This window comes from Vipera berus (genome assembly GCF_964194415.1).
Source record: "Vipera berus genome assembly, chromosome: 1".
Taxonomy (NCBI): domain Eukaryota; kingdom Metazoa; phylum Chordata; class Lepidosauria; order Squamata; family Viperidae; genus Vipera; species Vipera berus.
In genome coordinates, this window is record NC_138202.1 from 137,721,209 (window position 1) to 137,743,705 (window position 22,497).

At 39.8% G+C, this 22,497-nt stretch overlaps 1 protein-coding gene across 6 annotated transcripts in view; it reads left to right on the forward strand.

Moving 5' to 3' along the window:
- Window positions 1-22,497, forward strand: part of MGAT5 (alpha-1,6-mannosylglycoprotein 6-beta-N-acetylglucosaminyltransferase) — a 149,193-nt gene that overhangs the window by 62,050 nt on the left and 64,646 nt on the right. For 4 of the 6 annotated variants that reach the window (XM_081342046.1, XM_081342043.1, XM_081342042.1 and 1 more), the window contains exon 2: window positions 19,973-20,359. In XM_081342046.1, coding sequence (XP_081198172.1) covers window positions 20,119-20,359 — 241 coding nt within the window. In that variant the 5' untranslated portion in view covers window positions 19,973-20,118. The remainder of the gene's footprint in view (window positions 1-19,972; window positions 20,360-22,497) is intronic. The other 2 variants (XM_081342044.1, XM_081342045.1) reach the window with 1 other exon arrangement.

The following is a 22,497-nucleotide window of genomic DNA, read 5'->3' on the forward strand; positions in this document are numbered from 1 at the left end:
GATAAGAGAAAAAGAGAGAAAAAGAAAAAAAAGATTTTCAACAAACATGAAAGGGTAAATGCCTCTTACAAAGATATTGTGCTTGACTTACCTTTTATATCAACTGTAAGGGGGAGGCTCAGCTAATCTCAATGTACACATGTTGTACTTTGACAATAAAGGTTTATTTATTATTAACACTTACCAGAATATGGAAAGATTCTTTGATTCAGCAGAACATACTGAAGAAAGATACTGGGCAAAAGAAAAAGGTTAAAGTGAAAATTAAGAAAATAGACGATGGAATCTATCAGAGAAAATATTTTAAAAAAGAAACACTTGTTTGAATATGGTTAAAGAAATAGAAAGATTTTGGTTATGAATTTTATTTTAAGAGGGAGGAGCCCTCAAGTAACATAGTACTCTCTTTTTCTTCTCTCTTCTTTATTTCTTGATATGAGTAATATAAAAGAGTTGGAATGGCTTATATAGGAAATGTTTTAGACATTTAAATGTGATTGACTTTAAAAAAATTACAATGGATTAAAAATGTTTTGAATAAGAGTTAAAAGACCAGATGACTAGATTTATTAAATGGAATATTTAAAGATTAAATATATTTTTAATTATGGTAAAAAAGAACAGAAAAATTTGGAAATAAATATGTATTAGCTTAGGGCAGGGGTCAGCAACCTGAAACAGTGAAAGAGCCACTTGGAACCGGTTCCCTCACAAAAGGAAAAACTGGGAGCCGCAAAAAATGTGTGCACATGCGCGTACATGCGCGCATACGCAGAACAGGGTTTGACTGAAGAGTGGAGCCAAGGCGAGATATGCACCTACCCTGCATATTTGAATTGATTGGTTGAACATTTTAGTCCCACTTTTTTTGGGGGGGACTGCACATGGCCGAGAACTGGGAGCCGCAGGAGATGGCTGAAAGAGCCGCATGCGGCTCCGGAGCCGCAGGTTGCAGACCTGTGGCTTAGGGGAAACATGGATTTTAAGTAGCATGCTATCTTTTTATTTTTCTTTACTATTATTCTTTTTTCTTTTTTTAGTCTTATTTATTCCTTAAGAAAGGTAAAAGTATTGGGATGGTTTACATGAGAAAAAATAGACTTAAATATTTAAATGTAATTAACTTTGAAAAAATCTTAACCAGTAAGAATGTCTTGAACATTGTGGGAAAAGCAAATGTAAACAACTGTAAACAGGATCTATGATGAGGCAACCAGAATGACTAGATAGAAAAGAAGTATTATATTGGTGTGATTATTATCCGTAGAAATATTAGAAAAAAAATCTCAATTGTTATCTACCAAATCAACAAGAATTATATTAATTTAACGTTGGCAAAAGAGAACATTATGGGAAAAAGAGGAAATCAAGTAAAAGCTAATATGTGGATTATAGATCATAGAAACTAACTGTTAGTGAATGTTTTTTAAATATAAATCCAGACAACACACTGTTTACCAAATATTAAGGTGACTATGTTAAAAAATCAATAAAATATATTATAAAAAAAGTTATAAAATGGGGCAAAACTCACTTAACAAATGTCTCACTTAACAACATAAACTTTGGGTTCAGTTGTCATACGTTGAGGACCACCGATTAACTCTCTCCTAGATTAAAAAAAAGTTAAGTCAAAACATTTTTCAGCCTTTTGGTTAAAATAATTGTGAACTGTTATAATCATTATTCAGTAATGATAGCCTATAATTTTTTTTTGGCAAATTCAAATCTTGTCCTTCCTTAAGAATCAGTGCTATGTGTGGCTCTGCCCAACTATCCAGTATCTTTCCATTATCTAAAATTGAGTTCATCAGTTTTTGCAAAGCTCATCTTCCAAATATTTATAATAAGAAACAAATAATCCATCTGAACCGGGGGTCTAAATTTATTCACCTTTATTTACAGCTTGACAATTTTTGCTTTTTGTTATTAATACATCATTTGGGGGCATCTATAATAATAATAATAATGTTGGAAGGGACCTTGGAGGTCATCTAGTCCAACCCCCTGCTCAGGCAGGAAACCCTATACCATTTCAGGCAAATGGCTGTCCAGTCTCTTCTTAAAAACCTCCAGTGTTGGACCATTCACCACTTCTGGAGGCAGGTTGTTCCACCGGTTAATTGTTCTAACTGTCAGAAAATTTCTCCTTAGTTCTAGGTTGCTTCTCTCCTTGACTAGTTTCCATCCGTTGCTTCTTGTCCTGCTTTCAAGTGCTTTGGAGAATAGCTTGGCTCCCTCTTCTTTGTGGCAGCCCCAGAGATATTGGAACACTGCTATCATGTCACCCCTCACCCTTCTCTTCATTAAACTACACATCTATTAACTTTGTTTGGTAAATTTTGTTTTTTAAAATATTTATGTGCCCTTACAGATGAATTTTTTCCTTTGTATAGCATTGTATAGTATTGATAAATTTTTCTTTGAATCCTTACATTATCAGCCTCCATATTTTTCTGATGTTGTAATGTTAATATCAATTTATTTTTCCTTTTTTTCCTCAGGCTATAAGCCATTTCCCAGCAAATAAGCCATATTTGCTGATTCAAAGTTCCTATTTTTGACAAAATTCAATTTTATTTCCATCTTTCTCACCATTAATATAGAAAGTTGACAGTACAGGAGTTAAATTTTTTTGTCCCCAGAGATCTCATTAGTTCGCCCTTTTTTATCTTTATATCATTTAGAATCTTTCACCTATTTTTCTAGTTCAGTTTATTGTTCTGCTGAATAAATTGTCCTCTTACCAATTCTTTGCTGGCATCCCATTCCATTTTAATATCAGTAACCTTATGAGGTTATTCTCTTTTTTTTAAAAAAAAGATTCTTTTTCAATTACAGTACTCTGTTAAATCAAGCTGTAGTCATATTTCATTTGGTATTCATGTACAACTTCTAAGTTTCTTCTTGTATATTAAAGTCACTGATTTATGGACACAGAAATTTGGCAATCTTTGGCAGTATTTCAACTTTGTTGACACAAGTGGCCAAACCTTTGGAAATCCAAAACATGTCTATTCTGGAAAAAGAACTATATCTTTCTAAAAAATAAGTATATTCTTTTGAGTCATCATTTTTATGTCGCCAAATATTGATAATCATTCAAGATTATCCATCATTTCGAAGAATATTTTGGTAACTTGCCTTGTATCATTTTAATTCCTTTGGTTAATGTTCTAGCTTGCTGTGGGCAGACTACTTCATTACAATCTCCCATTAGGTACCAATTTTTATATGACAGGTCCATTAATTTCCCCATACATCCATTGAAAAATGCAGATTTATTTTTATTCGAGCATAAATCCACTAAAGGATCTATCTTTTATTAAAATTAATCTCCACTCCCATATACCTGCCTTGATCATCAAATAATATCATTTTTGATATTAAGTACAATTTTGAATTTATGTACAAAACAACTTCTTTAACTTAAAGCAGCTGAGGTCTTCTCCCAAGTTTTCATTCACATTTTTAAAAAATCTATCTTATATGCATCTCTTGTCATAGAATGCACGGAACGGCATTCCAGCACCTTTTTTTTTTGAAGGGAAGAACCAGCTCCTTCTAAGCTGCCAGCGGAAGTAAAGCTCTGGCTCGGTGAAAGGAAGTTGCCCGGGGAAATTGGGAGCACTGAAGATCAACCCAGAAACACTTCCATGGCCCTGAAAGCAGATGCTCTTCTCTGCCTTGGTTCATGCCCTCCCCCTGCCGCCGCCGCCTGTTCTCACCCCCACGTTGGCCACCAGGGACCAAGACTGACTCCTGGAGTGAATCTCTTTGAGGGACCAGGCACACTCCCAAAGCAGCAGCGCCACCATCCCCATGGTCACTCTAGCTCCGGAGGAAGCCTCTGTGTCATCAGAGGCAGAGGAGGACAAGGTGGCAGAAAACATGCTGGCTCCGAACAAGCGCCCTCTCAAAAGCCGCGGCAATGCCATCCCCATCAGCTATCGCTGCTCACGTGATCTGCACCTCAGAAGCTCCCTAAAGCGGTCCGTGTCTCCTCCCCCCCCCCCCCGTAAAGGGCTTTCAACTGGAGCCGGAGTTGTGCATGAGTTCTGGCACCTTTTTTTCTTTTTCTTTTTTTTTCTTTTTTCAAAAACTGCTTGTAAACAAATTACATCCAATTTTAATTTCTTCAAATAAAATGTCTTCTTTTCTGGGACGTATTAGTCCCATATATATTCCAAATTAGGAATTTAATCTCAATGTTTATTGTATACATTTCAAAAAGTCTATTTGTGGCATCTAATGAAGTGGTATCCTCCACAGTTTCTGGAGACGCACATGAGCTAACTTGAATACCAGTGAGAATAATAAGTTATTTTGTGGTTGTGAGTCAAAAACTGCAATAATTTTCTCCAGTGAGAAAAGATCTTGCTGTGAATGATAAGGCACAAGGGTTAAATATTGGTTTATAGCAGGGAGCGTAGTGTCAGGGACTTAGTTACTTTCATGCCTGTATTGATGACTGCTCATTTTTTTGTGTTCCTCTTTAAAAAGGAACAGTATTTAATAATTGTTTTTAGTGATTTTTTTTGTCCAATAAATACTTAACTGTCAATTTACTATAACCAATTGGTTAATGATGACAGTAAACTTAAGTAGTTAAAAAGGAACAGTGGTTATTAAATGCTCAATTTACATTTTAAGAATATTGTTTTTTAATTCCGGGGAACTGTTTTCTGTGTTCTTGAACAGAGAACCATCTTAACTGTACCTGACATCTTTGCTTGTTATTATTCTGCGTAAAGAAACATGCATTGAAAGCAAGGAAGTCTCCAGAATAAGCATCTGATTATAAGAGTGGGGACGCGGTGGCTCAGTGGGTTAGGACGCTGAGCTTGTCGATCGGAAGGTCGGCAGTCTGGCGGGTCGAATCCCGAGTGCCGCGTAGCAGATTGAGCGCCTGTTACTCGTCCCAGCTTCTGCCAACCTAGCAGTTCGAAAGCACGTAAAAATGAAAGTAGAAAAATAGGGACCACTACGGTGGGAAGGTAACAGCGTTCCGTGAGCCTTTGGCGTCTAGTCATGCCGGCCACATGACCACGGAGACGTCCTCGGACAAGCTCTGGCTCTTCGGCTATGAAACGGAGATGAGCACCGGCCCCTAGAGTCGGAAACGACTAGCACGCATGTGCGGGGGAACCTTTACCTTTACCTTTACCTTATAAGAGTGGTAACAACTGCAACATTTGTTTTGAAGATAAGCTTTGACCCCTGAGATGTAATATGCTGTTACATGTAAACTTTTATCTCCTCCTTTTGAAAGCCATTTATTTCCTTTTTGAGAAAACCTTCAACACTATTATTTTGCTGTTTGATTGCAAACCACAGGACTAAAGGCATAAGCAATTTAAGGACTGAGCTCTCCATTTAATTGAAGGGTGAGTAGGTAAAGTTGACTTTTAGAGAGAATTCTGTAATATCTATTCCTGCATGTAAAGTTTCAGCCAAGCAGTAATGAACAGCTTGCACTGAGTATTGCCCTCACTCATCTTGTCACAGTACATAGCACTTAGAAGTGATAGATCTGTCTATCCTAACTTCTGTATTGCTGAATTGATTTACTATTTCTAGTGCCTAATTCTAGGCTCTCTGCATAGTCTGGGTTTATATGACCAGGGTGGGACATTGTGAGTTGTAGCACCAAATGTACAGCAAACATCTGGTCTCTTTTTTCATTATTATGTTTTATTATTCAGGAAAGAGCAGAGAGAAATTATTTTAAAACAATGACACCATAGTCAAATTTTCTGGAATCTTTAAGTCAGGGGTCCCCAACTCCAGCGGTCCATAGACCAGCACCAGTCCACAATCTGCCAGGAACTGGTCCACACAAGTGAGTGAAGCCCCATCCACACACACGGGATCCAGGCAGTGCTCAAAACCACATCCCCGGTCCACAGAAAAAACCCTCTCACCACGGAGCCAGTCCTTGGCACACAAAATGTTGGGAGGCTGTTGCTTTAAGTGATAATTGTATTGTCCTGGAACATTTAAAAACACTATACAGGTAGTCCTCAACTTACAACCACAACTGAGTCTAACTTTTCTATGCTAAGAAAGAGTTGTTTGGTGAATTTTGCCCCATTTTGCGGCCTATCTTGCCACAGTTGTTAAGTGAATCTGGATTCTCCATTGACTTTGCTTATTAGAAGGTTGCAAAATGTGATCATAAAAACCCAGGATACTACAACCATCATAAATATGAGTCCATTCCCAAGCATCTGATTTTGGATCACATGGCCATGATCACACAGTCATAAGCGAGCAATGGTCATAAATGTGAAAATGGTCATAAGTGCCATTTTTCAGTGCCACTATAACTTTGAATGGTCACTAAATGACCTGTTGTAAGGTGAGGGCTATCTGTACTATACAAATTATTAGGTTATTATTTGAATAATAAGCAGTTAAATTTTGACAAGCCATTTCCAGGATCACTTTAGTTGCCATGCAAAACCACCGGTATCTTCCAAATCCTATCAGCAATGACAGCACTTACCTGTTCAGGTAAAAATCATGTGCCCTGTCAAATTGCCCATTCTATATCAACCTTCCACCAGCAGTTATTGTAACATTAGATTATGTGAGATCAGATCTATTCTATTTGAGAATACAAAATTGGAAAAAAAACATTAGTGCTGTAAGTCTCGCTTGCTGCCCATGCAATTTAATTATATAGTACTTTGGAGACACTAGAGCGCATTGTCCTTTGAGCACCAAGAGATTACTAGCGAGTCTTATTTAGCTGTTCCTTTAATCATATCAGTTTTCCCAAGCACTTCATTGTATAATGAAGTAAAGTATGAGACAGCATACTTTGATGGGACTGATTATGCTTCTTTCAAATAATAAATTGATGATTTCCTAATCTGTATGCTATTTGATTTCTATGTTTTTAGTACTCCCGTGTTTCATTTTTGTACTTTCTAAATCCTTGCAACAGTAAACCTATTAAGGATTTTATGTGTTTGATCCTATGCTGTTCATTTCACCGCATTCATGAGGCATTATAATTAAATACTGTCATATACAGTTATACGTAGTGAATTTGGAGTTGCTGAATTGTGGAAAATTACAGTATATGTTGCTAACTACATTACTATCAATGGCCATTTCAAAAGCAAATCTGTTGATATTTAACATCCTGACCATACTAAGCTAACAAATATACATACATACATACATATATACATACATAATCTCATAAAAACTTGTTTTATTTAATTCAGCAAACCTGTATCACTTCAAAGCTTTAGTTGACTAAATTATACCTTTAATGAATTATAGTTAAGAAATGCAATTATCAGTTGATGTTTGCTTTTTTCTATGTCAGATTGGTGTAGAGCTTTGCCTACTTGTATTATGTAGTATGCATTAAATAATTGATGAGAGATAACATATATTCTGTTGAAAAAAGGTACAAGACAGGGATGCCCCCTATCACCATTATTGTTTGTTTTAACATTAGAGATTTTATTAATTAAAATTCGAGAGTCCTCTATGATAAAGGGAATTAAAATAAAACAGAATGATTATAGATTGAGAGCTTTTGCTGATGACTTGGTTGTGACAGTATCCCAACCGTTACAGTCGGTTATAGATTTGATGGAAATTATAACTCAGTATGGTAAGGTTTCTGGGTTCAAGGTGAATAGTAATAAGACTAAGAAACGGGACGCGGTGGCTCAGTGGGTTAGGATGCTGAGCTTGTCGATCAGAAGGTCGGCGGTTTGGCGGGTCGAAGGTAACAGCGCTCCGTGCGCCTTTGGTGTCTAGTCATGCCGGCCACATGACCACGGAGACGTCCTCGGACAAGCGCTGGCTCTTCGGCTTTGAAACGGAGATGAGCACCGGCCCCTAGAGTCGGAAACGACTAGCACGCATGTGCGGGGGAACCTTTACCTTTACCTTTATTATCTAAGAACTTATCTATGAGTGAAAGGGATATGTTATCTAAATTAACAGGTTTTGAAATAGTGAAAAAGGTTAAATATTTAGGAGTATATATTGCAGCCTCAAATGTAAAATTGTATAAGAATAATTATGAAACACTATGGTTGAAGGTACAAAGGGACTTAAATAATTGGAAAAAATTACAATTATCATTACTGGGAAGAATTGCAGTTGTTAAAATGAATGTTCTGCCAAAGTTTCTCTTTTTGTTTCAAATGATACCTATATTGAAAAAGGATGCCAACCTTGATCAATGGCAGAAGGGTATTAATAAATTTATTTGGGCGGGGAAAAAACCAAGAGTTAAATTTAAGATTTTACAAGATGCCAGGGAAAGAGGGGGACTCAAAGCGCCGAATTTGAAATTGTATTATGATGCGGTTGCCTTGACGTGGGTTAGTGATTGGCTTAATTTAACTAATAAGAGAATACTTCATCTTGAGGGATGGGATTTGGTATATCGATGGCATGCATATTTGCTTTAGGATAAGAAGGTGGACAGGGCTTTTAAATCCCATATTCTTAGAAGTGCTTTATTGCGTGTCTGGAAAAAGTACAAGTTAAATTATAAAATACCGATTTGGGGAATTCCTGGACACGCGATACAGGGCGTATCTATGGGAGTGAGTATGGATATGGTTTCTTATAAGGAACTACTTAGATTGCAAGGGAATGATTGGCAACTTAAATCATTGGAGGAGTTAAGACAAGAAAACATAAGTTACTCTTGGTTTCAATATACCCAATTGAAAGCTAGGTGGAAGTCAGATCAAAAGGTTGGCATCACAATTACAGATCAAAATTTAGTAAAACAAATTAGAGATTTAAATTGTGCACATATAAAAAGGATATATAATGCTTTAATTGAATTGGATTCGGAAACAATTGGTTAAAGACTGTATGATAAAGTGGGCACAAAATATTCAGGAACCAATTTCGTTGGACACCTGGGAGATAATTTGGGTCAGAAATGTTAAATTTACTCAGGCTCAAAACTTAAGAGAAAATTTTTATAAAATGTTTTATAGATGGCATCTGGATCCCAAGAAGTTGTCCAACATGTATCCTAATTTACAGTCTAAATGTTGGAGATGTTGTAGTTTAGAAGCTACCTATTTTCACATGTGGTGGACTTGTTGAAGTAGCCGAAGGACCACTCGGGACGACAGGCTACTTAACTAAAGGTTTATTTAGAGCAAGACAAAAACAGAATAACTCGCCCGGCTTTTATAGCCGGCAGCTGTCAGTGAGGGCCAATCAGGAACGTTTATTTTGGCGCCGCGTCTATCCGGACCAATCCGCGTCGTCTGCTCTTGACAGCTCAGGCTTCCGCATGGTCCGGTATTTTGACAGCCGCGAGCTGTCAGTGGTTGCGCCTGCGCCGTGCGGGGAACTTTGACAGCTGTCAAAGTTCCCGCGTGTTCTCCTGTCAGATTTGTTTCCCCTCATTGAATAGCCGGAATGATTCGTTAACCTATATATATACATGCTGTTACAGATATAATACACCCCTTACCCCTCCCCTGGAGCGTTTCCTCCCCCTTGGTCGTTGGAACCTGCCCATTGGTAGTCCTTTAGGTAGGCGGGGGCTCTTCGGTTCCGGTTGGAGCGACGTGGAAGTGGGGGGATGTCTGGTTCTGCCGGTAGTACGTTTCTTTGCCCCTCTTCCTCTTGGTTTGGTATTGGTAGCATTTCTGGGGGGGGTTGCAGATCCTGTCCTTCTTGTTGGGGTTCTGGGTTGTGTGGTGGCTGTCTGGGTCTGAGTTGGTCGATATGGCGGAGTAGATTGCCGTGAGTTTGTGTGGATATTAGGTAGGAAATGGGTCCTGTTTGTTTTAGTACTGTCCCTTGGACCCATTTGTTTTTATCAGTGTATGACCGTGCCCATATCATTTGCCCTGGGCTGAGTGTGCGGTTTGGATGGGGTTGCTCTTTTTCTTCCGGGTATGTGTCAGGATGTAGTCTGTCGAGCCGCGTTATCAGCCTCCTCCCCCATCTTAGTTCCGCAGGGGATTTGCCCGTTGTTGTGCATGGAGTTGCGTGTTGTGACATTAGGAACTGGCTGAGTCGCCGCTGCCAGTTCCCCTTGACGAATTTTTTTAACGCCTCTTTTGTGGAACGTACCATAATTTCAGCCATCCCGTTCGTCGATGGGTGGAACGGCGCAGACGTGACCAGCCTAATACAATTCTTCATAGCGAACATCTGAAATTCACGAGAGGTGAATTGAGGTCCATTGTCTGAAACTATGGTGTCTGGAAGGCCGTGTGTGGTGAATATTTTCCTTAGGGCTTGTATAGTGGCTCCTGATGTTGTTTTTCTGAGGGGAGTGACTTCTAACCATTTAGAATAGCTGTCCACTACAATTAGGAAACTCTGTCCCTGGATAGGTCCTGCGAAATCTAAATGTATGCGTGACCATGGGTTTTTTGTAGTTTCCCATTTGTGAATTGGTGCTTGGGGTGGCTCGTTCCGTGTTGCTTGACAGGTGTAGCACCCTCCCACATATCTTTCTATCTCTTTATCTATGCCAGGCCACCAGACATAACTTCTGGCCATAGCTTTCATCTTGACAATGCCTGGATGTCCTTCGTGTAAGATGTCTAACGTTTGATGTATGTTCTTATCAGGTATTATGACTCGATTTCCCCATAGCAGGCATCCCCTATGAGTAGATATTTCATTTTTCCTGTTAAAATATGGCTGGAATAGGGAGTGTGGGTTTTGTGCTGGCCACCCTGTTGTAGCCCATCTGAGAATTCTGCTAAGTATTTTGTCCTTAGCTGAGTTGTTAGCTATAATCTTTGCAGACAGGGGACAGTCTGGAAGTTGAGAGATTGCTAGAATCAGTCCAGCTGGGGCTGGGTCTGAGTCCTTGCTTTGAATTGGCAGTCTGCTGAGGCAGTCAGCGTGTCCTAATTCCTTCCCAGGTTTATGTATTAACTGATAGGAATAGGCAGATAAGAATGTGGACCACCGTAGAATTCTCGGTGAGAGAATCTGTGGTGTTGTTTTGTTCCACGTGAATATTCCCAGTAGGGGTTTGTGATCTGTAAATATGGTAAAGGGTCTCCCATAGAGGTAGTCATGAAATTTTTTAACCCCTGCGACTATTGCTAGGGCTTCTCTGTCTATTTGTGCGTAATTCCTTTCTGCTTTTGACAGAGTGCGTGAATAAAAGGCTATGGGTCTTTGTGTGCCGTCCTTGTATAAATGACTTAACACTGCCCCGATTCCATAGGGAGAGGCATCGCAAGCGATGCATATTGGTGTGTCTTCTCTGAAAAGGGTGATCGTTGAACTGTTACAAATAATCTTTTTTAATGATTGGAAGCTATTTTCATGTATTTTGGTCCAGGACCAGGCAGTTCCCTTGTCCAGGAGCCTATGCAGAGGCTCTGCGATAGTGGCTTTATGGGGAAGGAAGGCATGATAAAAGTTTAATAATCCTAAAAAGGCTTGGAGTTCTTGTTTATTCCTTGGGCTTGGCGCTGTTTGAATAGCCCTTAGTTTTTCTGTGGTGGGGTGGATGCCTTGGTCGTCTATTTTGTACCCTAGGAATTCTGTGGATGTGACTCCAATGGAGCACTTTTCCCGTTTAAGTTTGAGACCGGCTTCTCTGAGCCGGCTCAGCACAGCTGACAGTCTGTCAGCTAAGTTTGCTTCATTTTCTCCGGCGATGAGAACATCGTCGAAATAGGGGCAGACCCCGGGTATTCCCTTCAGAGTTTTCTCCATGATACCCTGGAAGATACCCGGGGCTGCCGATATGCCGAATTGGAGCCTTTTTACTTTAAAGGCACCGCGGTGGGTGACAATTGTCTGGGCTTCCGCGGTGTCATTTGTGACAGGCAGTTGCAAATACGCCTGCGTAAGATCAAGTTTAGCAAAAATGGCGCCGGAGCGGATGGAAGCAAATACGTCCCTTACCGCTGGCACCGGGTAAGCGTGGGGGCTGAGAGCTAGGTTGAGGGTCGCCTTATAGTCCGCGCATAATCTTATTTCCCCGTTAGGTTTAATAGGGGTGACTATTGGGGTCTCCCAGCTTCCCCCCTCCGTAGGTTCGAGCACCCCGAGACCTACGAGGCGTTCAAGTTCATTTTCTATTTTTTCTTTAAGGGCAAAGGGTACTCTCCTAGCTCTTATCTTTATGGGTTGGATTGCTGGGTTTAATTGTAAAGAGATGGGGGGACCGGTGTATTTTCCTAACGTGCCATCGAAGACGTCTGCATACTTGTTGCAAACGGCTTCTAGGCTGGGTGATTGAACTGTATTCACCCCCGTTATGGCGATCCCTAGAGGCCCGAACCAGTTCAGCCCTATCAGGTTGGTGCGGTTCCCTGGCGTTACTAGAACTTCTAAGGGACCCTTGAACTTTTTGTACTCCACGGCAACCTTAGCCCTCCCTTCCAGAGGAATAGGGGTTTTTTGGAAATCTGCTAGGTGGACCTGGGTTTGCCTCAGAGGAATTTTTCCCTTGCTTTGTCGGCAGATCTCCTGATACGTTCCAAATGAAATTAAAGAGACTGCTGACCCTGAATCCACCTCCATGAGGCAGGGCACTCCCTGAATTTTTACCCTGATCCTCACCTTTGAGCTTAGGCTGTGTACCCTGTCGATTGTTTCTACTAGGGCCCCTGGCGTCTTTCCTCTGTTGGCCCGGGTAGCTGGCCTACCTGGGGAATTGGTCTCCAGATCATTGATGTTGTCGCGGCCCCGGCTGCGGCACACCGGTTTGATGTGGCCGGTCTTCCCACAATTGTGGCACTTAGCGTTTCTGAACCGGCAGCTTCCTCGGGCATGATTGCCCCCACAGCTGGCGCAGGCGGCCCGTTGCTCGTAACGCGGCGGTGGCGGAGGGGGGTTCTTGGTTCTGCGGTGATCCGATGTGTCGCTTCTCCTCTGTTGTCTGCGTTCCATTTTTCGCTGGAGGGCTTCCCCGTCAGTGAAGTCCACCGACTCGTCGCTGTCGCTGAGCGTTGCGCTCTCTTGGTATACCGTCGCTGGGCTCTCAGGGGTCGTGGTGGTCGGTTTCTTCTTGTGGCTATACTCGTATGCCATGATTTCTCGGGTCAATTCTGCCAGGCTCATGTCGGGTTTGGATGTCAGCTTCTTCTGTAGCCTCTCATCCCTCAACCCGATCACCACCTGGTCTCTGATGCGGTCTTCTAGGTCAGGGAAGCAGCAGTTCCGCGTAGGAGACCTCTGTGATGGGCACCGGGCTAAACAGCCCAACGGCAGCGTCGTATACTGGGGGTCCGCTGATGTACAGTAGAGCGGCGGCCTTTGCTCTGTCGTCGGTGATTTTGCTGACGAGGAGAAATCCCTCGACTTGCCCCAGGTGTGATTGCCATCTCTCGGGATGGCGGGTATCGAATTCCCTCACACGCCCGAAGTTTGCCATGTCGTCCGGTCCTGGGTCGCTGCTTGGGAAGTTAAAACTTCCAGTGACAGCTCTTGCCGGGAACTCTCTTCCTCGGCCGTGACTTCAGCTCAGGAGCGATCCCATCCTCGTCGCCAGTGAAGTAGCCGAAGGACCACTCGGGACGACAGGCTACTTAACTAAAGGTTTATTTAGAGCAAGACAAAAACAGAATAACTCGCCCGGCTTTTATAGCCGGCAGCTGTCAGTGAGGGCCAATCAGGAACGTTTATTTTGGCGCCGCGTCTATCCGGACCAATCCGCGTCGTCTGCTCTTGACAGCTCAGGCTTCCGCATGGTCCGGTATTTTGACAGCCGCGAGCTGTCAGTGGTTGCGCCTGCGCCGTGCGGGGAACTTTGACAGCTGTCAAAGTTCCCGCGTGTTCTCCTGTCAGATTTGTTTCCCCTCATTGAATAGCCGGAATGATTCGTTAACCTATATATATATATACATGCTGTTACAGATATAATACACTTGTAGAAATATAAAAGCTTTTTGGATCAAAATTTGGTGGAACATTCAAAAGATTTTTAAGAGAAAGATAAAGTTTTCTCCGCAATTGTTTTTATTGGGTATTGTTGTAGATTGTGATGTTAAAGAAACTAATTTGATGTTGAATATGATAACAGCAGCACGGTTACTGGTGGGACAATATTTGAAGAAGGATAGTTTGCCTACTATAGAAGAATGGGTGTTTAAAGTTTCGAATCTTGCAGAAATGTCTAAGATTTCTGCATATTTGAAAGATCATTCACAGGAAAGATATATTTCAGTTTGGAGGAGATGGATAAATTATATTCAGAACAAATATGGGACTAAAAAGTTCCATTTAGCTTATGAGTAGATTTTAGTGGGATATTGTTATTGGTACTTTGTTTATAGTTATGTTAAAGGGGAATTAAAGCACATTATGAATTTGGTTAATTGTATATTATGCGTAATTTTTATTTAGAATATGATTATTGTAACTATAATCCTGTATTTAGCTCTGGGAAGTGGGGGGGGGAAGTGGGCGGGTTTGGGGTGGGGGGGGGATTTGGGGATATATTGTAAAACTTTGTTTTTGTAAAACTCTTTAATAAAAAAACATATATTCTGTTGAGAAATATGGTAGGTGTATAACCTTTAGGAGCCATTGCAGACTATAAGGGGTGTTGCTCATCTCTGGTTCAAGGGCCATTGAGCCAGTCCTCTGAAGATGTTTCCATGGTCATGTGGCCAGCATGACTTCACTTCCCACCAACGTGGTACCTATTTATCTACTTGCATTTGCATGCTTTTGAACGGCTAGGTTGGCAGGAATTAGGACGAAGATGGAGGCTCATCCTGTTGCACAACGCTTGGGTATCAAACCCAGGCTATGAAGCCCAGTGTCTTAACCACTGAGCCATCACATTGCCCTGTATAACCTATAATTATGTGAATAACTGTTTATTGTGTATAGTATGTAGGGAGTTTCAAAAAATATAGAATTGATCTAGTATCTGCCTCAAAATCTGTTCATTTTTAATCTGTATTTATTATTTAAGGTTCTGTTCTATTGGGGGGAAGCTGTTCATATGCAAGTACAAGCCTGTTAACCCAATGTTCAACATAATTGAATATTTTTTTATTGTTGAGAGTTGTGCTGTTGTTGAGCTTTGTGGAATATGTATCTGTAATGGCACCTATAGCAGTAATTTATCTTACTGAGAAAAGGATTTGTAGTTATTAAAACAATTAACAAATGCAGTTTTCCCGGTTCTCATCAAAGAAGCAAGTCTTCTTCCATATACTTCAAAAAGATACCAAAAGTCATTCTGATTATGCATGATATAACTGTAATAATTTTCTCTTGCTTATTATTTATTTAACAAATACACACACACACACACACACACACACACACACACACACACACCTTATATATATATATGTGTGTGTCCCATTTAATGAAAGCAGAGTACTTGATGCAATTCTTGTTCTATAATATTTATCTTCTAATAAATGCAAGTAATGTCCTAGGATTAGTTGCTGCTGCGGTTAAATTGCAAGAAGGAAAATCTGAAAGCACCCTGAAAATCCTTTAAAATAGATTTTAATTTTAACTTAACAGTTCATATGTAGCTTACCAGAGTACGAGAACCAGTTTGGTGTAGTGGTTGAGGCATCAGGTTAGAAACTGGAAGATAACAAATTCTGGCTCCGCTTTGGGTACAAAGCCAGCTGGATGACCTTGGGCCAGTCACTTTGTCTTAGCCCTAGGAAGGAGACAATGGCAAACCACTTCTGAAAAACTGCAGAGTATATAAGTAGAGTAAAAACGACCATAATTTTATGACATAAGTTATCACACTTTAAAACAAGGATCCTCAAGAGCAAACTGTCCACAATGTATAATAATATAAACATCCTTATATTAATAAGTAAAAGATACAGTACAGCTTCACAGGGACCTAATACAAAGAAGCATTCTTAGTGCTTTTATAAACTTAAAGAGATCTGATTTCAAGTATAATTATAGTGGGAGATAATTCCAAAAAAGCGAGACATGTCAGCAGTGGCTCTCAAAGCTTTGTAGCACATTACACATTACATGGTTTTGCTATCTCAACCCAAGGAGACCTTGGTGTTCTCTGAGCTTGGAGGTTTGCTTTCAGACATTTCATTATCTGATGGGGTAACTTGATATAACCTGCAATATATATAAATATCTGATAGAAACAGAAAGTTAATGACTATTTTCCTCTTCTGCTCCATGTGATGATGATGATTAATAATAATAATAATAATAATAATAATAATAATAATAATAATAATAATAATAATTTAATTTCTATACCGCCCTTCTCCTGAAGGACTCAGGGCAGTGTACAGGGCAATAAATACAATAAAAATACAATGTACAAAAGTTAAGAAAGAATTAAATATAGTAGCCCTATTACAGTAAAAAATAATAAAATGAATATTAAAATACCCCAAACCCATCAGACCAGGCCGGCTTGTTCAAATAAATAAGTTTTTAGGTCACGGCAGAAGGAGCGAAGGTCAGGAGCCATCCGGAGCTCAACCGGTTAACGGTTCCAAAGGTCTGGCACGCCCACAGAGAACGCCCTCCCCCTGGGGGCCGCCAGTCGACACTCTCTGATCAACGGCACCCTGAGAAGGCCCTCTCTGTGGGAGCGCACTGGACGAAGGGAAGTTGATGCCGGCAGCAGGTGCTCCCGTAAGTAATCCGGACCCATGCCATTTAGGGCTTTATAGGTCATCACCAGCACCTTGAATCTCACCCGGAGGGCAACCGGAAGCCAGTGCAGCTCGCGGAGTAGAGGTGTTACATGGGAGTATCGGGAAACCACCACCACCACTCGCGCGGCCGCATTCTGCACCAGCTGAAGCCTCCGAGTAGTCCTCAAGGGCAGCCCCATGTAGAGAGCATTGCAGTAGTCTAAACGAGAGGTCACGAGCGCATGAGTGACTGTACGCAAGGCATCCTGATCCAGATAGGGCTGCAACTGGCGCACCAGGTGAACCTGGGCAAAGGCCTCCCTAGTCACAGCTCCTATATGACCTTCCAAGGAGAGTTGCGAATCTAGGAGGACACCCAAGTTGCGAGCCCTATCTACGGGGGGTAATAACTCACCCCCCCATAATTAGAGGTGGAATAATCTGAATTTCCCGAGATGCCGGCACGTACAACCACTCAGTCTTGTTGGGATTGAGCTGAAGCCTGTTCCTCCCCATCCAGACCCGAACCGCCTCCAGGCAACGGGACATCACATCGAGGGCATCACTGGGGTGGTTTGGGGTAGAGATGAAAAGCTGGGTATCATCAGCATATTGATGATACCCAACCCCAAAACCACGAATGATCTCGCCCAGTGGCTTCATATAGATGTTGATCAGGCGAGGCGAGAGGACTGACCCCTGAGGGACTCCACAAACGAAAGGCCTCGAGGCCGACCTCTTCCCTCCTGCCAACACCGACTGCGAACGTCCCAGGATATAATATAATATATATTACTGTATAAATTTTTAACTAAACTAAAGAGGAAATTTGTAATGAAAACTATTAAAAATATGATCACATACCTGATGTGCCTTGATAAGTTTCTTGTCAATCCCTTAAAAAAGACATTCATTTCATATATATGAGTGAAATCATATCGTGGGATATGCTGTACAGTAGAAGATGAATGCTTGGCAAATTTTAATATCTAAATCAAAGCACAAAGCTTGTTTTTATAGTTCTTGAATGAAATGTATTGCACATTTAAATTCTCATTTTAAAAATATTGCTGCTCCACCAACAGCATAAAAGCAAAGCACAATAGATGAAATACTTATAGTATTAGTTCTTGCTTTGTTAAAATGTTGAAAACATTGTAAAAAGATGCTGCAGGACTAAAATCTGGGAGAACTATTAAACAAAAGACATTGCATAAACAGTGATTTAAACATTGTTGAAAGTGAGTCATATGCTGATTGAAATGCAAAATGCCTTTAGACTGTCATTCTAGCTTTGATTTTAAAGGCAAATCACTTGATTAACTTTAACTGCAGATTTGAGCCACATTAAGAATGATGAAAAATAGCTTGCAAGCTCCATTTCTAGTCTGAAATCATGCTACGCAGATAATTATAATATAAAATAGTTGTTCAAGAACCTAGTAAAATAAGTGATATCTAAATGCTTCCCAAATTTAAACAGCACTTTAAAGATTAATTTTTAAATGTGACCATCAAAGACATTGCCATAAGCACTTTGGTGGTATTAAGACTAAATAACAAACAGTTTGGAGCTGAGCAATAATGAGAATAAGATTAAAGAAGAATGATCAGAATCATAGAATAATACAAAGGATGCAAAAACTTGCCTATCAGTGGATGGGTGCATTAATGTCTTTGTTAGAAATAATGCAGAGTTTAATTTGTAAGAAAGCTCTAAGCTGGAGCACATTTTCAGAATTTTATTTAAAAGTGATTATGATGGTTTCCTGCTGATCATCCAGATGAAACTCTCTGGTCTTTTGCTGCTAATCTGATTAGACTTAATTTAATTTAAGAGTCAGTTGTTCCTTGCTCTTAGAGAATAACCGGCAATAAAAATCATTTCTATTCTGAGCTAACTTTCTGAATATATCATGAGCCAAAACTATTTTTACTGAGTAAAAAAAACCTCAGTGCAACTTACCCAAAGGCAAACCTTTTTCAATGGGAAAAGATATAAATAAGCCACCTTTGTCCCAATTGTCTTTTTCTAGCTGCACTACAGTATTGGATATTCGTCAGATCACTTCTATACTTCAGATAGATGATATATATGAGATATATATATACTCTCTCTCTCTCTCTCTCTCTCTCTCTGTGTGTGTGTGTGTGTGTGTGTGTATGTATATATGTGTGTGTGTGTGTATGTGTGTGTGTTCGTAGATTTTCACGAGTACAGGTATGTAGGGTCTTGGCGTATTCGGGTCTTTTCCCGTGTAAGATTGATAGTGTCTTGGCGACGTTTCAACAAGATCCCACTCGTCATCTTCAGGCTGGCGTCTTCGGCTTTGTGCTTGTGCGAGCAAAGCATGATCGGAGCTGCCCTCTCTCTATAAATATTGGTGGGGGGTGCTGGCTTTGTTGCTGTAAGCAGGTTGGTTGGCTGTATTGTTACATGTTGATTGGTTGATGGGGTTATTGTTTGTGGATTAGTCGGCTGTTTTGTAACATCCTGTGTAGCTGAGGTGTTGGCTGTGTGCCCATTAGTCTTTTGTGTTGTAACGACCTGGATAATGGAATATGGGGATCTTCTGCAACCCAGAAATTGACTTATGGTCCATCCAAAGATCCATTATAACCTGGATATCCATATGAATTCATTTAAATAAATAATATGCCTGAATAACTCCTTCACAGACCATTGCAACTATTTACATTTATGATATGAGCGTATAATTTCCCTGAAATGTAGGTAGATTATGTATTGTAATTATATTTCACATTTCAGGAGTGTAATTCAGTCTGTAAAGTGAAGCTTAGAAAAAGATTGCATAAGTTGGGGAAAACCCAAGATTCATTCCGAACTTATTTTTAGAGAAGTGTCAGTGAGATTTTTAAATACTCTTAAAACTGAAATATAAGAAAGGATATTAAGGAAACCTTTTTTATTATAATTGTTTTTCCTTTTGAAGGGTTTGCTTAAAACTTTTTTGATATGTCATTGTTCTTATCAAAACTGCAGTCTTTTACAATGAAAATGGAATGAAACTGAATGCTTTGCTTTCGTATCTGTTTAAAGATATGCCACTGTGTTGCTGTCATGTGAAAAAGCTCTCTGTAGAAATGAAAACTGAAAACATTGTTAAAATGATTTCAAGTTCTTGAAAGGTAGATTCTACAATTAGAGACACACATTTTTTTATGTCATTCCAAATACCGTCTCCACTCTGATATTCTTATTCATGACATAAAATAGAGAGTTGCAACAATTGCCAATTCATTGAGGAAATATATTGTGTACTCAGAGGTGGGGAGTGAGTTAAATAAACAAATATAAAGCCAACTGGGGGGAGGGATTTAATTTCTTTAAATCACCATATGCTTCTTTCCCCTTGCAGCAGCAGCTGGATGGAATTGAATGGAGAGAAAGCATGCTGACTAACAAGCCACAATCCGTAACTTCAGAATTGTGATTTGTGTGGCCTGCGTTGGGAGTTTGAGCTGCAAAATCTTTCCAAGGGACTCCAGAAGTGTTTAAACAGCCATGGCACTCTTCACTCCATGGAAATTGTCCTCTCAGAAACTTGGCTTCTTTCTGGTAACTTTTGGCTTTATTTGGGGAATGATGCTCCTGCATTTTACTATTCAACAGAAGACTCAGCATGAAAGCAGTTCAGTGCTTCGTGAACAAATACTGGATCTCAGTAAAAGATACATAAAAGCATTAGCAGAAGAGAATAGAAATGTAGTGGATGGCCCTTATGTTGGGACAATGACTGCATATGGTGAGTAGGTTTGAATAGATTCCTACATTAAAACTGCAATATTTCATGCCTTATTCAGTACCATCTGGCCAATCAACTCATCAGCCTATATATTTGAGGTTTAGAAATTCCTTCCTTCCTTCCTTCCTTCCTTCCTTCCTTCCTTCCTTCCTTCCTTCCTTCCTTCCTTCCTTCCTTCCTTCCTTCCTTCCAATACAGGAATAAATAATATTTCCTTTTATAACTCCTTTCCAGTTTCTTGTGCTAAATGTATAAGGATTTTTGTAAACCAGTCAGACACACAAAAACATGGTCTAGAGTACACAGGAATGTCCATCTCCTTTGATTTAAGTTTATCCATGCCACAACTTTAATGAAGTATTGCAATGAACATAAGTATATATTAATAATGGCTTGTATATCAATAACGTGTGTATTCATAGAGCCCTACTTTCTTGGTGGTTGTACAGATGAAAGGAAATGTCCATGTAAAGCACATTGGGCTCTTGGTGAAAAGGAAATACATTATGAAGGAAATAAATAAAACTGCAAAATAGATGTTGGATTTGATAATTATCTTCATACAAGCATTTTGTGGGTGTATATCTATAATAGTTTAATTGAGACAAAGGGAGATGTATCCAACTTTCTCTCTGCCCATTCAAAGAGTAAAATTATAAGGTTTTCAACATGAGATCCATTTTTATTTTTTCAACTTGTTATCTCTTAGGACTCCTGGTGTTTAACAAACAGATGTACATTACTTAAATATCCAGGATACATTTAAGTACTATATTAAGTACTATATTAATAAGTAAACAATTCTCCAAGCAAAATCAAAATCCAGTAGCAATACAAAATAAAAAATGGATATCAGTTTTCAGTTCACAAAGCCTTTTCACCATTGTTCAAAGCAAACACCAAAAGGCTGATTCAAACAGAGTCAGTGCAACAAATAAATGACACCTTCCTTCCCTCTCTCTCTTCTCTCTCTCTCTCTCTCTCTCTCTCTCTCTCTCTCTCTCTCACACACACACACACACACACAAACACACACCTACCTTAAAACTAGCACCTGCCTCTTGAAACAGTCATGTCAATTGGGTTGATTCTGGTAGAACAGTGTGGCACTAGAAATTGACTTAGATCTAGATACTTGTTAAAAGTAAGTTCAGGGCCCACAACAAAAGTGTGATATGCACCTGGCAATGTATGTCAGCTGACAAATGGATCACTGCATTTTAAAACAACTTGAGCTTCCTGATGGTCTTCAAAGGCTGTCCCATGGGGAACAGTAGTCAGTCGTCAAAGGCTGTCCCATGGGGAACAGTAGTCCAGATGGATGATGATGAAGACATGAATTGTACTGTAGCTAAGTCCTTCTGTTGCAGATACCTCTAGAACTGGCACATGATTCAGAGTTGTGTAAAGACCCACTTGGCTATGTTTATCATCTGCCCAATCAAAAGTAGTTGTAGAAGGAGATTCAAGTTGTGGGCCTGATACTTCAGGCCTTAACGAAAAGGGCTACAATGCATTAAAATAATACAAAATTTTAATATAAAATTAAAATCTTTATATAGTAAAAATAATAGGTTAGAGATTTCCCAAAATTCTGTTGGTCACTTACAATTGTTGTTATAACTAAAATAATTTTAACCAAAATTTGCAAGAAAATACATCCATCCTTTCATATTTGGTGCAGGGGCAGTTTTGAACTGAAAACTGTTGCGCTTTTATTACCACTCTTCTTTTGTAAGCAAGCTTTCAGAATAAAGAAATAATGGTAATAATGGTAATTTAAAGAGATAAATCAGGATGGTATCCAATCTCCCAGACAATTTTAAAAAATAAACCAGAAGAGGCAGAGAACCTGGCTAGGATCTCAGTGGTATTTGCTAAAGGAAAAAAATGCATTTCAACCATTGATTTTTCACACATCTCCCTCGGTCTGAAAAAGTAGCTGCAACCAGAGCAAAGGTAGCAGATTCCTGGGAATTTTAAATGTTAAAGTTGCCCCTCACAGCAAACAAGACTTCCACTTTTTCTGGATGTGGCATTGGTTTTTCTTCCTTTGGATCATGGATGTTTATAGCAGCCTGAATAGCGCATTCATATCATTGTAGCTCTTGGCAGCTGTTTATATTTATAATGTATAC